This window comes from Nymphaea colorata, chromosome 5, assembly GCF_008831285.2.
Source record: "Nymphaea colorata isolate Beijing-Zhang1983 chromosome 5, ASM883128v2, whole genome shotgun sequence".
Classification (NCBI taxonomy): Eukaryota; Viridiplantae; Streptophyta; class Magnoliopsida; order Nymphaeales; family Nymphaeaceae; genus Nymphaea; species Nymphaea colorata.
Genome location: NC_045142.1, coordinates 11,125,486 through 11,141,121, shown reverse-complemented (window position 1 = coordinate 11,141,121; position 15,636 = coordinate 11,125,486). Strand labels below are relative to the sequence as shown.

The 15,636-nt window shown below is 39.4% G+C and overlaps 1 protein-coding gene across 1 annotated transcript; it reads right to left on the bottom strand.

Moving 5' to 3' along the window:
* Positions 1-731: 731 nt before the first annotated feature.
* Positions 732-5,445, bottom strand: LOC116254522 (serine carboxypeptidase-like 51). Its single transcript, XM_031629964.1, has 13 exons — positions 5,263-5,445; positions 5,023-5,117; positions 3,775-3,882; positions 3,437-3,677; positions 3,202-3,245; positions 3,048-3,115; positions 2,546-2,651; positions 2,254-2,432; positions 2,099-2,168; positions 1,924-1,974; positions 1,525-1,577; positions 1,315-1,444; positions 732-1,170 (listed from the first exon to the last, which is right to left on the bottom strand). Exons 1-13 carry the CDS (start codon positions 5,399-5,401, stop codon positions 1,102-1,104), a joined length of 1,353 nt encoding a protein of 450 aa, XP_031485824.1. The 5' UTR covers positions 5,402-5,445; the 3' UTR covers positions 732-1,101.
* Between the last annotated feature and the right edge of the window lie 10,191 nt (positions 5,446-15,636).

Below are 15,636 nucleotides of genomic sequence, written 5' to 3'. Positions count from 1 at the left end.
GAAAACCTCCAAAAAAGCTGGGATGGTATCAATCTTAGTAAAGAAGGAAGAAAAATTGTCGAAGAAAACCTCCAAGAATCTCAGACTCGTCCGCTCGCACGAGGAATGTAGGACGCCAGAGTCTGATGAAGGACTACGGAGAGACCTTCTTTCAATGAATCACAAAGCCGCTGGCTATCTCCGGGCAGCGAGAGCTCCGCCTCAATGAGAACGAGCGAAGAACACAGAAAGCGAGCGAGCGACAGAGCGAGAGAAAGAGAGATACAAAAGAACTCACTTCTTGGATTTTATAAAGCTCGCTAGAGGCAACTCAGCATCAACTCTTCAGAAAAAACAGTCTCAGGATTTTGCCGCCCTTTCCTCAATGATGTGCTCTGATACCATGTGGAAATATGCTTGTGAAAGAGCGAGCGCTGATTGAGATAAGGAAAGGAAATAGCGATTTGGGAGCCGAGTGAGAGAGAGGAAATAGAGGGAAAGAGAAGAAAAGAGAATAGAAGAGAGAATAGCTTGATGCTTTTCCATTGATCTTTCACATTTATATACACAAACTTGATACACGATTTCAACAACATTTGGCTTATCCCACAACTTTTGGGTTCATCTTCACTCATGTTCATCCAATGCTTCATGCGAGTTCATCCAAATCAAAACTCGTCATTAAGATAAGGAGATAAGAAACGAATAACGAGGAGACAAGATAAATCTTAATTTTAACATGGTAAATGCTCATGGCTTCTGTATGAAAGTCCCCTTTGATAAGAGGAGATTGCAGTGGTATGAACAGCAAAAGGTTCTTTCAACCGACAAATCACAGGCTTCCAACTAGAAAACATTGAAAACATTTAAGTGGATGTGATCAACTCACAGTTTTGTAACTTAACTCTATGCCTTAGAAGAAATGTAAACAAATAACATTTTATCAACAATTCAGAATGATGCTTTTTTTCAGCCTTGGTTGGTAGAACTATTCTCTTTCAAGCCAGCTGGCCGCTTCTTTAATATACCAAAATTGTTTGCTGATTCAGAACGTCTTCCTCTCTACCATACCTGATGCCTCTTCTAAGTCATGATGACTCGCATGTGATATTCGAGTTTACTTCATGAAGCAGGAGAATGAGTAATGTTCCCAATCATCTTCAGTGCCATGCAGGGTTGCTCTAATGGTACCTGAAAGTATCCATGTGGAATGAGTACAACCCCATCAAACTGATAGAATAGTGAAAATAATACTTTAGAACGTTTGAAGATTAAACCATAGAAACAGTAAAGATACTGGAAAATGATGTGTAACATGGATGAAGTTGTTCTTACAAAGTGTCCTGCACCCAGAATCCAATAAAAATGTAAATTTTGATAAGACTTGTAAAATCCCTTTGTTCCTGCTTGGCCACAGTACAGAGGAGTTCTTCTACTTCTGGTGAAATTCTTCAGCCCAGTCCACCTAGAAACGGAAAAACTGGTTCAATCTAAACCAGAAAACAATAATGCTAAATCGATGGAGTGAGGAGAGAGGAGATTTACTTCAGTTTCTGAACCCAGGCTTCAGCTCCCTTGGTTGAGCAGATGAGATCCAGCTGCAAAAGCAGAGATATAAGACAAACTCAACAGAAAAAGGGAAAACGAAGGAAAATTATTTAATCTGTTATCTCCACCAAGATCCTAAGCCATTTTCTGGAATAGTAACCTTAGTTCCTTTAAGAAATTTAATTCATTATTTCTCGTTTTCATCCTTTAAGAAATACATTTTCAGGAAGTTGCAAGCTTTTTGTTTAAAGCATGCACTCTTCAACAATTTGATGCTAAGAACAACTGGAGAAGGTTCCTACAAGGTTGTTCAATTGATGGTGGTTTCTAACACATGGGACAGATGTGAGACTTAAGTAGCACATAGAAAAAATGTGCAGTTTCAGAAATCAATACTTGGCCATTATATACGGTGACTTGTACTCCTCTCCTCAACAGCTCATCCACCTGTAAAATGACAAAGGCATTTGGAAATGTAAAACATGTCATACAACGTTCGTCTAAAGGTGACAAAAGAAAATTAGTGACATAAAGATGGAGAAGTTGCAACTCGATTATGGTTGTCCAGTACCTCGTTAACCCGAGGTTTCATAAAATCCCCAGATAAGGAATTGAAGACAACGTCTGATTGTCCTCCCCACCTGAAAGAGACAAAGTTTACAAAAAGTTTCATCATCGCAAGTTAGACAAAGAAAAAGCAAACATATCTATGGAGGAAGTACTTACTGTATGTTTTTTGGGATAATTCTCAACTTTTTACGAACCACAGTGTCCATTAAATCCGACAGACTCCCATGATTTTCTTCCAAGTACCTCCTATATCGTTTTATAGATGCAGTTTCCAATGCAGTTGCTGTCATACTCAAAATATCATTGTCCGAATCCAGCAAAAAATTGTAGAAATTCTGTATATCGTCAGAACCCAGAGAAATTAATGAGCAGATCATACACGACAGTTAGAAAACAATTCATTGTTTGCCAGACATTGCTGAAGGCAGAGTGCTAAGTGATGGATTACCACGTTGTTGCTGTAGGAAGTAATAAAAGTTTCCAAAGCTGACCACATGTTAACTGCATCAATATACTGTCCTCTGCCAATTGTTTCTCGGATCTCTGCTGCCATCCTTTAACAAAGTATGTGGAAGAAGAGTTAGTGAAACGTACAAAAAAGATGGCATAGCTTGCAGTTGTTAAAAAAAAAAAATTGTAATCATCATTTTGAGCCACACCTCAACAACTAACATCAAATCAGACTTAATTGGTTCTATCTTATTTTCTTTCATTAGTAGATTACTTTCTCACCATTGCTTTTTCAAAAAATTAAATGAATGTATTAGATTATTGGACCGTTTCAAACAACTTTTACTTCTGTAATATGCTTTCCCTGAATCACCAATTCTGAATTTGTTGTAAAGTTAGAGAAGAAAGTTCTTCAGGAGAAGGAAAAAAAAAATCTTTTACTTCTGAAAACAGAAGCAAATGTCATGTCAGAACAAAACAAAAATTAAAAAAGTTGAAACCTTTTGGCCTCCTCTGCTGCTTGAAGGTCCAACCTGGAAACGTCCTTCAGCAATGGTCCCCATGACAGCTACAAAAGACATCAAATTTTCAGTTCTCTGCCAATTTACAGAGGCAAAACTAGTTTCTGCTAATTCAGATGCGCATATTACAAACCACGAAATCTTCAGGAGAGATCCAGGAATCCCCAAGCGCAACCCCTTGCAAAGAAATGAAAATGAATATAAAGTTCTTACATCTCAAAGTATCAATATGTGAGTAACCGTGGAGGTTCCAAACTACAGTACTAAAGTTCAAAGAGCAGTTCAAACTCTAAGCTTTCAAGTCAGCCGAGGATTCTAACATAGTTGCTAAAAGGAATAAAGCAGTAATAGAGAAATCATTCTAGTACCTCCAAGTGTCGCTTTAAGTTTCTTAGCTTTTATAGCATCATATACAGACAAGCCCAAGGTGACAGCATGTTTCCCTCCATATGATTCAGCTACTATATACAGTGGGCTTCGTTGAAGAGATTCAGTGCTATTGAACAGCGTGATGAGAAGTGTGGTTAAGTCAGTTGCAGCCTCTTCATCAGTCTTCACCGTCGACTTCTTGTCTTCAACATAACTATAGCCAGTACCAACTGGGCTATCCTGTGGTTTCAAAATTTTCACTCTTCAGACGACCCTTATAATTGAGAGGCTATTATGCCTCAAAATCCAGGGAAAACAAATGAAGCAAATGAATTACCACAAAGAGGAGATCAGCTTTTCTGAGCCATGTGGAATTCCGTGGTTTTAAATCTGCATCCAGAGGCCCAATCTCTTGAAAATTGCCGATGCCAACCCCAGATGCTCCCTATTATTGTTGCATTGAAGCAATAAGGAAGTGAGGCAGAGAAATACTCGCTACAGTTGGTGAAATGTGTGCGAGCGTGCATACCAGCCTAGGTATATGCATTCTTACTTCTTGATAATTGCCAATTCCGAATGCATTATATCAAGTTGGTATGTTCATACAAAACAAGAAAGAAAGTTCCCTTGCATTTTAATTATCATGAAATTTCTCTAAATGTGAACACCAAAGAGATGCATATTACGTAGCTAAATGAAAGTTAGCTTAGATTTTGATGATCCACATGAATCCTTGCTGCAATTGCACAAATAATGCGCTTTTTAAGCATAAACGCGTAATATGGGAATCCGGATGGCGAAAAACTATGCACGTGTGCTTCTCCTCTGGATATAAATATGATTCTCACAGTTATATGATAATCCAGGTCATCTATAAAGCCGACCAAAAATATTCCCAATGGGCATTTAATTGTAGAAATAACTTGTTTACGAATAACTTATCATAGGAAAAGTTTTCTGCATATAATATAATATATATATATATACGCACACACATACACACACCTCATACCTCGAACTACCTGTCCCTTTCTTCAAACATAGAATGAATTTTCACCTATAAACGTCTTTCTTTTATGCCACTTAACACAATGGGGTGGATAGCCTCCTTGCAAAGTGATCAGGGAGCTATTTTAACCTTCTAACAAAGATAAGTTGTCCAGGTGGAACTTATATTGGACAAGTTCCAACTCAAATCAAGCACTCCTTTTACAATGCGTGCACTCCTGCAGGCATACAAGCATCCGGACAAACGTGTCCTTTCGTTGAAAAATTGAGGGGATCTATTTTGACCTTCAAAATAAAGAGGAGTTATCCATGCGGAATTTATGTTGGATAAGTTTCACCTGCCATCAAACACGCCTTTGCACAACCGCATGCATACAGGCATACGAATACAAGCACATTTTCTATGCCCATTTATATTTGTGGGTGATTACGTATATCCATATAAAAAGTAGCCGGAAACAACAGTGTATATCTATATGTACACGTATTTCTTATGTGTAAAAGTATATACGGACATTTGTCTTTGTGTGAGTACATGCGTGTGTGCATGGACTTGAAATCTCTTGTTTGAACTAACCGGTCCACCTTGGAGCCAAAGAACAATGGGCCATGGTGCAGTTGAATTCTGGATGCGGTACGGACTACGATACAGCCACCAGAACATGTGAGCCTCTGAACACAGACAACAACAGATCACCAAGAAATAAGTTATCACATCAAGAAAATTTTTACTTCCGCCTCTCCTTTCTGATATCAAACTCTAAGCAGTGAACCTATCAAAGAAACTTGTGTAACAAATTTGCAGGAAACGACTTACTTGCACGAACTTCAACATATCCCCACTCTTCCGTCTTGTCATCGGTCCCGAATGCACCAACAAGGCCGCCATGAAAGCAAGGAAGAAGAAGTAGACAGAAGAACTCCACAGCGATGATCAGTGTGATCTTCTTCTCCATTGTTGATGGCAGGAGATGGCAACGATGGTATGCCTCCTGCCTCAACTGTGGACAACAAAAGCGAAAAGCATGAAAATGGTAGTTACTTTGAGTGCAAGTGGCGCGCACGCGTTTATGAATCAGATGATCACGCAAGGGGCAAGAAGACAAAAGAGGAAAATTATTTTCTTTGATTCTCCCGAGATATCGTTATTATCAGAAGCTTCCATATTCGCAATTCAGTTGTCGAACATTTATTGTTCATGCCAGATTTTTTCCTAAATTTGCCTTATAGTCATTCTTTTAATTACTGACTCTACGGGTCCTTGATATTTATAACTGGCCCGCTCGGTTCCCTTTTTTAACCATTCTTGTTTGATTTCAAATAGGGCCCGGGCTTTATAATTTATACGAGAATTTTTTTCGTCCTACAGTTTTGGCAATCACGCAAGGATCGATACTATTAGTTTTGTGAGCCATGCACATTAATTTTATAATTTCTTCACCATATTATAAATGAAAACATATGCTAATTAAACGTAATCATAGGTAAATATATTGTTAAAAATATGCATAAGTCACTGATCCATAACTCTAAAAATTTCATACATAACTAAACATCAAAGGAGGGCCGTGCATACGACCCTTTTTTTTCTTTTTTACACCATTCTGATTTCTGCACCACGGTCGTAGGAAGGGGAGGAGGGTTCCTCCTCCCCCGCCGCCGACGGTGGCACCCTGGGCGTCGTTGCGGCTACCGCCCGACGTCATGGGCGGCTGGCAACGGCACCCAGGGCGCTGCCTTAGGGCGGCGGGGGAGGGGATGGATTCCTCCTCCCCTTCCCACCACTGTCGTGTGATGGTGGTGGGGCGTGGGTAGAGTTCGTCCTCCCACCAGCAGCCAGCGTAGCCCAATGCCGCCGCTATCGGGCCGGCAGGGGAGGAATCTCCCTGCTCGTGTGAGAACTATTTTGACAAAAAAATAGATAAATAAATAAACAACAAATCATAACCATCCGATAAAAAAGATGGATGGTTTTGGTTTGATGTCCTCATATATATATATATATATATATATATATATATATATATATATATATATATATATATATATATATATATATATATATATATATATATATATAATAATAAAAAAATTTGTTGCCAAAAAAGAAGTCATTATTTGTTAGTGACTACTTATGTTATGGTGATTGTGTACGGTGCTTCAGTAACAATTTATGGTTTTTTTAGCAATGAAATTTTCAAATGTTAGCTATTTGCCAACCATTTGACATTCAACATCAGTAATTCTCTCCAGGTCGAGTCTCCAGCCACCAAGTTTGAAATGTTGAGGCTAAACAACCTATAACATAAGCTAGGTTTGTTTTTTCCGTGCCAAGAACATGAAAAACATTTCCTGAAGTATAAAGTTTGTACAGTTAATAATGAAATGGAAGGTAAATTTTTTATGTATAATTAAATTATTTGTGTCATTAACAATGAAATTTGAATTTGAGAACCTACATGGACATGTTCATATATGTGCAATGACTTTGGCCGGCATTTATGAAAAGTTGGCCATAGTAGTTGTTTTTCAAGGATTTTTCCTTGGGAGTGACCATTTTTTGTGTAGTGCCTAATGGAGGTGGTGGTGGAGGAGGCACACATGGAAGTGGCATAGTCTAATACCCTGCATGTAAAGAAGGAAGACTGAGGATGAAAGATCTCTTAAAAGGCTCATATTCTAGACTTCCTTGAACTATTTCCACTTCTAGCTATGCCACAATTGAATTCTGAGAAGAAGAGATTGTCATCAATTTGTCAATCTGTAATTCAATGGCATTCTTGACTAATTAGCTATCTCTATGGACACATGCATAGTCAAGTTATTGAAGATGGTCACCATAATCTCTACAGACATGGTCTCCATTTTAAGCTGCATATGCTCCATCTTGGTTAGAAAACTAGTGTTCTTGCCTGTACTTACTTGCTCCCTTGCATGGTTAACATGAACTTTCTAGCAAGTCATCATGGTTCTGAATTACTCAGTCTAGAGTCTTTGGTACCAATTGATGTCGCCTTACTCACTTGACCATGGATTTCAGATTGAGTCTATTCTTGCATGTGAATACAACAACCAAACAAACATTGGGATAGACCCCAAAGCAAAAAACTATAGCAAAACTAATTCCACACCCTTATAATTTATTTAGGAACCCTCACAATAATTAGATATCACTCTTGAATAGGGTAATTCATGCTATGTAAAGAAAAAGAGTAAGTGTGCAAGTTTGGTGCTCAACCAAACCACGACATGAACTCTAGGGAGGTAGAAATTGAGGAATAGAGGGGAAGCTCCTAGGAATAATGGGGAGGTGTATGCGGTAGGTAGGCAACGGAACTGAGAGTGAGAGATCGTGAGAATCAGGAGAGTATGAGAGAGAGAAAGAGAACTCAAAAATAGAATCTCATGTATATTGCCATTGTAGAAGATACAGGGTAATTATAGAGTACAAGAGAAAAGGAGGTTACAACAATGAAAAAGGCAAGAGATAAAAACGTAAATCAGATCCCAAATTAATAGAGACAGATACGTTTTTATCTCTTGCAGATTTCATCACTTTTAGAAGTCAAAATTCAAACTGTTTCCTTAACTGCCTCCCGCAATATGAACGGCAGCTCCACCATGTTGAGATTGGTTCTGAAATCTTGGAACACCATTCTTCCAAGAGCTTTCGTCATCCCATCCACTAATTGCTCATTAGTTCAAATGAAATTCACTTGAATCTCTCACTTATTGACATGATCTCTAACGAAATGAAAATCAATTTTGACATGCTTGGTGCGAGCATGAGACATATGATTTAATGCTAAGTATAAGGCTTTGATATTATCACACCATAAAATTGGTGCATCTTGTAATGAAACCTATAGCACTTTTAGGAGAGATTTTAACCATAGTATTTCTGTAGCAGCGCAAGCTAGGGACTTGTATTCGGCTTCAGTGCCGGATCGAGTGACTGTTCTTTGTTTTCTAGAAGCCCACGAGAGGATGTTATTTCCTAGGAGAGCAACAAAACCACCAGTCGATTTTCGATCTTCTGGACTGCCAGCCCAGTCTGCATCGGCAAAGATACTCAATTGCAATGAAGAGGATCGAGTCAAGCGAAGAGCATAGTGGCTAGTTCCTTTTAAATACCGAAGTATTCTTTTAACCATCGTCCAATGAACAGTCTTTGGAGAGTGCATGAATTGACAAGCACAATTTACAGCAAATGCGATATCTGGATGTGTTAATGTGACATATTGTAATGCACCTATCACACTTCTATACAACGTGGGATACCAAAAAGAATCATCAGTGGCTGGAAGATGTTTAGTGATTACCATGGGGGAGTTTGTGGGTTTGACACTATCCATTTGAGCCTTGTGAAGAATGCTAGTAATGTAATGGTGTTAGCTCAGATATATCTCCTCGGGTCGTCGCTGGACTTCAATGCCTAGAAAATAGGTTAGGGGACCAAGATCCTTTACCGAAAAGGCGGAACCAAGCTGTTTAATAACATGAGAAATAAGGGACAGTGCAGATCCAGTGACGATCAGATCATCAAAATAGACGATAAGATATAGGTGATGACTATCGCAGAAGTAAATAAACAAGGATGCATCAAACTGAGAAGCAATAAATCCAAGATCATAAAGGAAGCAACTGAAGCGATAATACCATGCGCGTGGAGCCTGCTTTAGCCCATATAGTGTTTTGTCTAACTTGCATACATAATGAGGAAAGGTGTCATCTTGAAATGCCTCTGGTTGAGCCATATAGACATCTTCAGTAAGATACCCATTTAGAAAGGCATTATCAAAATCAAGTTGACGTAAAGACTAGCCAAAATGAATAGCTAAAGAGAGAAGCACCCGAAAAGTAGTTGGTTTAATGGTGGGACTAAAAGTTTCTTAATAGTCAATACCAGCCGTTTGAAGAAAACCCTGGGCCACAAGTCTAGCCTTATGTCGTACAATAGAGCCATCAGGGTGACACTTGATTTTATACACCCATTTGGAACTGATAATATTGAAATCAGGTTGAGGCAGCAGAAAATGCCACATTTTGTTTTTTTGCAATGCGGAAAACTCTAACTGCATAGCTTGGCGCCAACACTCAGAACGAGCAGCCTCTTTAAAGGTCCCTGGTTCTTCTTGCGCAGTTATGGTAGAAAAGTCTTTGGGTTTTAACAAGCCAGTCATGGAGCGAGTGATCATGGGGTGAGAATGGCCATGAGGACGAGGAAGAAAAACATCTTGAGTGGCTGCGGCGTCAGTAGCTATGACCGACGAAATTGGTAGTGAAGGATCAACCAGTGAGGAGGACTCCAAGGTTATGGTGGGAGTAAGATCCACGGTGGGCCCCACACAGTGGGCACCATGGATGTGGTCTGAGCAGTCTCATGGATGGGCAAGCTGATATGCTCAGGAGAAGAAACCATAATAGATGACAATGATCCAGTCATTGGTGGTGGCAAAACAGTATACGATGAGGGTGAGGTTGGCTATATTAGAGTGGCATGACCAATAGGAGCGCTGGTCGTGTGTCGCAGCCAATGAGATAAACTAGCATCTGAAATCTCTGGATGTTGATCGGACTTGCTCGAATGAGTTTCATAAAAAATAACATGCTGAGATATAAGGATATGGCGATGACTCTTGTCATAGCATAGATACCCCTTATGATGACTAGCATAACCCAGAAAAATGCATGGAATAGTCTTTGGCTGAAATTTGGAATCATTCAAGGGTGTCAATAATGGATAACATGTGGTTCCAAAAACCTAAAAATGTGCATATTCTAGATCCTTTTGAAAAAACATATAAAAGAGTGATTTTCACTGCAATTTCAGCGTTGGTAATCAGTTGATAATACAAACAGCAGTTCGAAATGAATCAACCCAGAAATTATATGATAAACCAGCATCATAAAGTATGCTTAACCCCGTTTCAACAACGTGACGATATTTTCGTTCAACTATACCGTTTTGTTCGTGAGTGTAGGGAGAAGAAAACTAATGAAATATCCCATGTGCTTCACAAAATAAGGCTAAGTGAGAGTTCACAAATTCTTTTCCATTGTCAGACTGAACAAAACATATGTGAGCATTTAATTGCTTTTCAATCAAGGTCTTGAAATTTTTGAAACATAAAACAACTTTAAACTTAGCTTTAAGAGTAAACAACCATAAAAATATGGAATAGTTGTCAATAATGAGCAGAAAAAACTGAAGCCCTCTCGAGAGAGAATAGGGCAAGTCCCCATACGTCCATATGAAGCATTTCAAGAGGGCGTTATGCTTGAAAATCAGAAATTAGAAAGGGTTGTTTATGCGCTTTTCCCACAAGACAAGACTGACAAACTCCTTTCGCAATAGGAGAATTTATTGAAATGAATTGGCTAGAATTTAAAAAACTAACAATCTTCTTGTTTGCATGACCAAGCCGCTGATGCCATAGATCAAATGACGTTGAAAGTTTATTGACACCTGCCGAAAACCAACAACTAAACACTGCTCCCTTGGTTGAAAACGAATCAATGTTTGATCGGACCGCCATGATGGGGAAGAGCCTGTTATGCATCTTTGGTCCTTGAAGAAGAACCTCGCCCATTTGTCAGTCCTTAATAACAAAATCATGTGGTGAGAATTGAAAAATGCAGTCATTTTAAGACATAAACTTTCCCACTGATAAGAGATCATGAGCCATTTTAGGAACATGCAGCACATTAGTGAGATGGAATGAAGTCCCTGTAGAGTTAACTAGTAAATTGCCGGTATGCTTAATAAAGAGACTTGAACCGTTACTAATCATGATATTGTCCGGCCCATCATATGGTGTTTTGTTTTGCATCATCTCATCATTGTTGACAATATGATTAGTTGCTCTTGAGTCGGGATACCAATATTCACTTATAGCCTCCTGCAAATTCATGGTTGAAAATGCGTGCGGCATATCATAACATGTCTTTGACGAATGCCCCTTCCGTCTACAATATTGGCATGTTATGACTGTTCGAGAGTTATTTCCATTTCCTGCATTGTTGTTTGGATTTTCATGTTGTGGTTGAGGCTGGACAGGAAGAAATCCCTGTCTTCATCATCCTTGGAATCGACCTCCTTCCGACCCCTGAAGTTGGCTCAGCCTCTACCACGTCCTCGAAATGTATTAAAAGCAACCTAATTTTCAGCCTGTGGTAAGTCTCTTCTCTTGAGTGAGTAGGAGATGGAATAACTCAGAAAATGTAATTGAGGCATTTAAAGAGTTAGCACTAATGAGAGTAATAAAGCTTTCATATTCAATGGTAACCGTTCATTGTTATCTGAACAAGATCACTGTCATTTGTGTCTAGTCCTACCACGACTAACGTACCTGCAAGGAACTTGATTCGTTCCAGATAGGTTTGCATATCCATATTTCCTTTTTGAATGAAGTGTAGTTCCTTTCTCAACAACATTATTCTCAACTGTGATTGAGAACCGAAAGACTTTTTCAGTGTTTTCCATACTTCATGTGTCGATTTGCTAGACACGATTTGCCTCAGGACAGGTTCTGAAATAGTGACTTTGATCCAGCTTAAAGCCAGATGATCAGATCTCTTCCAGATAACAAAATCTGTATTAGCTTCACTCTTGCTGTCCTTCACAATAGTCTCTAGAGGAGGGGGAAACATCCCGTCAATGAACTGTACAAGTTCTTGGGACTCCATGACCGATTCTAGTTGACTGCTCCATAGGAAGAAGAAGCAACAATGACATGCACACTAAAGAACAAAGGATTTCATAAATTTACCAGGTGTGAGGATTGATCTCACTCTTGGGACTCCATAGGTTAATCTATTGACTAGTCTACATCTAGAACTTGTCCCACATATTTACAAAACTGAAGTTTTTCAATGTGTGTAGGATGCCGAAGAATGCTAGGGTAGCACAATTATGTTGCTAGAGGAATGGCAAGGAAGATAACCCAAATGAGGCTTCAACACTAGGCATTCGACATATCCAGATGTGCCAACGCTGGCATGCTCCAGGATAGTAGAGTGTGTAAGGCTGAAACAAGGCACCCAACACACATGAGTGCGGCTTCAATACTCACATGCACAGCAGCACAAGGATAGACTCTCAGTGATGCCAAGTGTGACTGACATGTCAAGAAGGGCTATAGCTATAGCTATGGCATGGAATCCGTAGCAAAAGCTTAGCATTTAGGATTGTAAAAGTGAATAGCTCCCTCTAGATCTCTTTGTCGTTGTAGCATGTGTATGTTGAGTAGGGGTCAATAGTAGCTCAAGAACAAGGTCAAGGCTGATAGACCTGACTGAGTGGGGATTCCACAATGTCTCCTGTTGTGATAGTGCTACTAGAAAAGACAAGGGTGAGGAAGCCTGAAGTCATTGAATGTATGCATACTATGATAGCGTAAAAGGCGGCAAAATGGAGCGTGAGTGCTAGGCATGAGCTGCTAATTTCAAATGTGAAGCTTCTTCGAATAGGGAGAATCTATGAGGTAGGATGCCCATCGAAGATTTAGAAATAGCTGAGTGGACTGCTCGGCCATCATAAAAAATTAGGGATACAAAGAAATTGAAGGAAGACAGTACAACTTATTGGCTAAAAGAAGCACTACGAGCTACAATATTCAATCACAAATCATGCACAAAAAGTGCAAGTTTAAGAGTTTAAATAGACATATTGGCCATTACCAGCTTACAAAATGAAAAAAAAGGAGAGATAAGTCACAATATTAACTTATATGAGCAGTAAGAACCTACTGCCCTCATGTGCCGGTGGTGGGTGTAGAACATGTGTGTGTGTGTGTGTGTGTGAGAGAGAGAGAGAGAGAGAGAGGAAAACGATAGATTGAGAGGTAGGAGAGAGAAAAAAAGAAGGTTGACAGGTGTGCGAACTGGGCCCTATCAGATTCATACCCCATCTAGACAAGTGCGAAAAAAGGCAAAGCAAGCCCAAGGACTGTAAAAGAGGTTTGGTTCCAGCCCATTACCGAATAATGATTGCCGAAACATAAAAGAAGCAAAGGTAAAAACCACAGATCACTCTGTGAGGAGCACAAATGCTACCTCCATGGAAGGATCTCTCCTGTAAATCGTTAACTTGTTACCATTACCAGATCTATCTACAAGGACAGAGAGGCTTCTTCTGTTGCCTCTCCCTTCCAGCTTTGCCTGTAATCAACCAAGCCATGCTATGCTGATTAGAGACCACCCATATGCCCAATGCTTCAGCCAACTGATGGCCCACAAGCACCCTTTTCATAAGGACATAAGGGCCTTCCTCTTCAAACTCAGAAATTATGCAGAAATGTATAAAGCATTTGATGCCAACCTGGACCGGATCTACTATGTGACTGGTTCTGGTTCCACGACTGGAGTTCCAAATCAAAGCTCTAGGGTGCAGGTTATGAAGTCCTAACAGTTGAATCTACTATAGATTTAGAGCACATTCGACATGGCTCACCTCTGCGTAGATCCTAAAGGCTAATGAAGGAGCAACAATGGCATGCTTATAGTCCTTCACCAGCTTGAACTGCATTTTGGCTTGTAGTTTTGGATTATTTTGTTTTGGATTCTTATTTGTATTTCAACTTTGATTCATACGTATTTGGATCTAGTCTGATCTAAGTTGCTTTGCTTGGGTCCTAACCCAAGATTCCTCTCCCATCGATATATAAACGGCATGGGGACCTCCTTTTGTTTAGTTGATTGAATCAGAAATGCAGTTCTTTAAGTTTTTAGTTTCATACTTCAATCTTTTGTAGCCTTTGTAAGTGTTATACTCTACAAGATATGTGGACAAATATCCTTAGTAGGATGAACAATCTCTTAATGCCATGTTTGTGGAAGTAGTAGAATTCGAAAGCTGCAAAAACATGTTTCATTCTGATCTAGATTTCAGTCAAATCTGGGTCGAGTGTTCAGCCACACCATTGCAACTGAACTTCCATTTTTCATCTATAATGGCTACCTCTTTCATTAGAATAAGTTGTGTATTCCTCAATTCTCATTGCAAATACAGCTTGTTTGAGAACTTCATGATGGTGGAATGTCAGGACATTTTGGTCAGATTAAAGCATGTTCTTTATTGGAAGATTGTTATTAGTGGCCCATGATGAGGAGAGACGTTGTCAAGTTTGCCCAATGTTGTCGTACCAAATTGTGAAAGGGCATAGTCAAAACAGTAGGCTATATACTCTTTTGCCCATTATTGATCATGGGATCATGTTGCTTGTGGACTTTATTGTTGGACTTCCTAAAACAGTTTATGAAGTGGACTATGTAATGGTGGTTTTGGGTCGATTTTCTAAATGGCAATTTTTGTTCTTGCAAGCAGACAACAGATGTGTCATTAGTTGCATCTTACTATTTTTTAGATATGTTGCAGGATTTCATAAACTTCCTCTTTCAATCACATCAGATTGAGATACGAGGTTTTTGAGTCACTTTTGGCATTCTCCATAGCCTTTGCTAAAGCCTAAACTTCAATTTAGTGGCAATTACCACCCATAGACCGATGGTCAAATAGAAGTAGAACTTTAAGAAACCTACTTCAGTGTCTCGTAGGGGAGAATACCAAAATTGGAGACTTTTTGCTAACTCAAACTGAATTTGCCTGCAAGGATTCAGTCAACTAATCCACTAGGACTCTTTTCCACGTGATATATGGTCAATCCAAAAATCATGTTGTTGACCTGCCCCTAGTATTGGAGATCATGCACCTACAACATGATGCTATTGAATATATGTGCAACATTCATAGTCAAGCTAAACAAAAGCTCCAAGAGAGTTACGAAACCTACAATTTCTATGTTGATCAAGGTCGCCAAAATGTTAATTCTGAAGTTGATCAACTTGTCTTAGTCTACCTTAGTCATGAACGATGTTCTGTTGGAACCTACAATAAGCTATTAGATCCTTTGTCGTTTATGGATGAATGCTTACCTACTTGAGCTTTCTGAGGATTGACACATTTCACCACTTTTCAACATCTTTGGTATGTTCCCCTACTCTAGTGACAATGATTCGTGGGAGACACCTTCTCTCCAATGAGGGGCGAATGATGCAGAGCAGGACCAGATCCACATGTGCTTGGTTCTGGTTCCATGACTCGAGTCCCACATGCTCCAATGCATGTTATGTGCCCCAACAGTTGATCCACTATAGATTTATAGCATAGTTGAGATGGAGCACCTCTACA

What these genes read in the sequence shown, in the direction of transcription:
- LOC116254522 (XM_031629964.1), bottom strand. Translation starts at nt 5,401, where the DNA reads ATGGAGAAGAAGATCACACTGATCATCGCTGTGGAGTTCTTCTGTCTA. An exon ending in AAGCTGATCTCCTCTTTGTG is followed by an intron (nt 3,678 to 3,774) that starts GTAATTCATTTG and finishes TTGAAACCACAG; the next exon opens with GATAGCCCAGTTGGTACTGG. An exon ending in ATTATCCCAAAAAACATACA is followed by an intron (nt 2,169 to 2,253) that starts GTAAGTACTTCC and finishes TGTCTCTTTCAG; the next exon opens with GTGGGGAGGACAATCAGACG.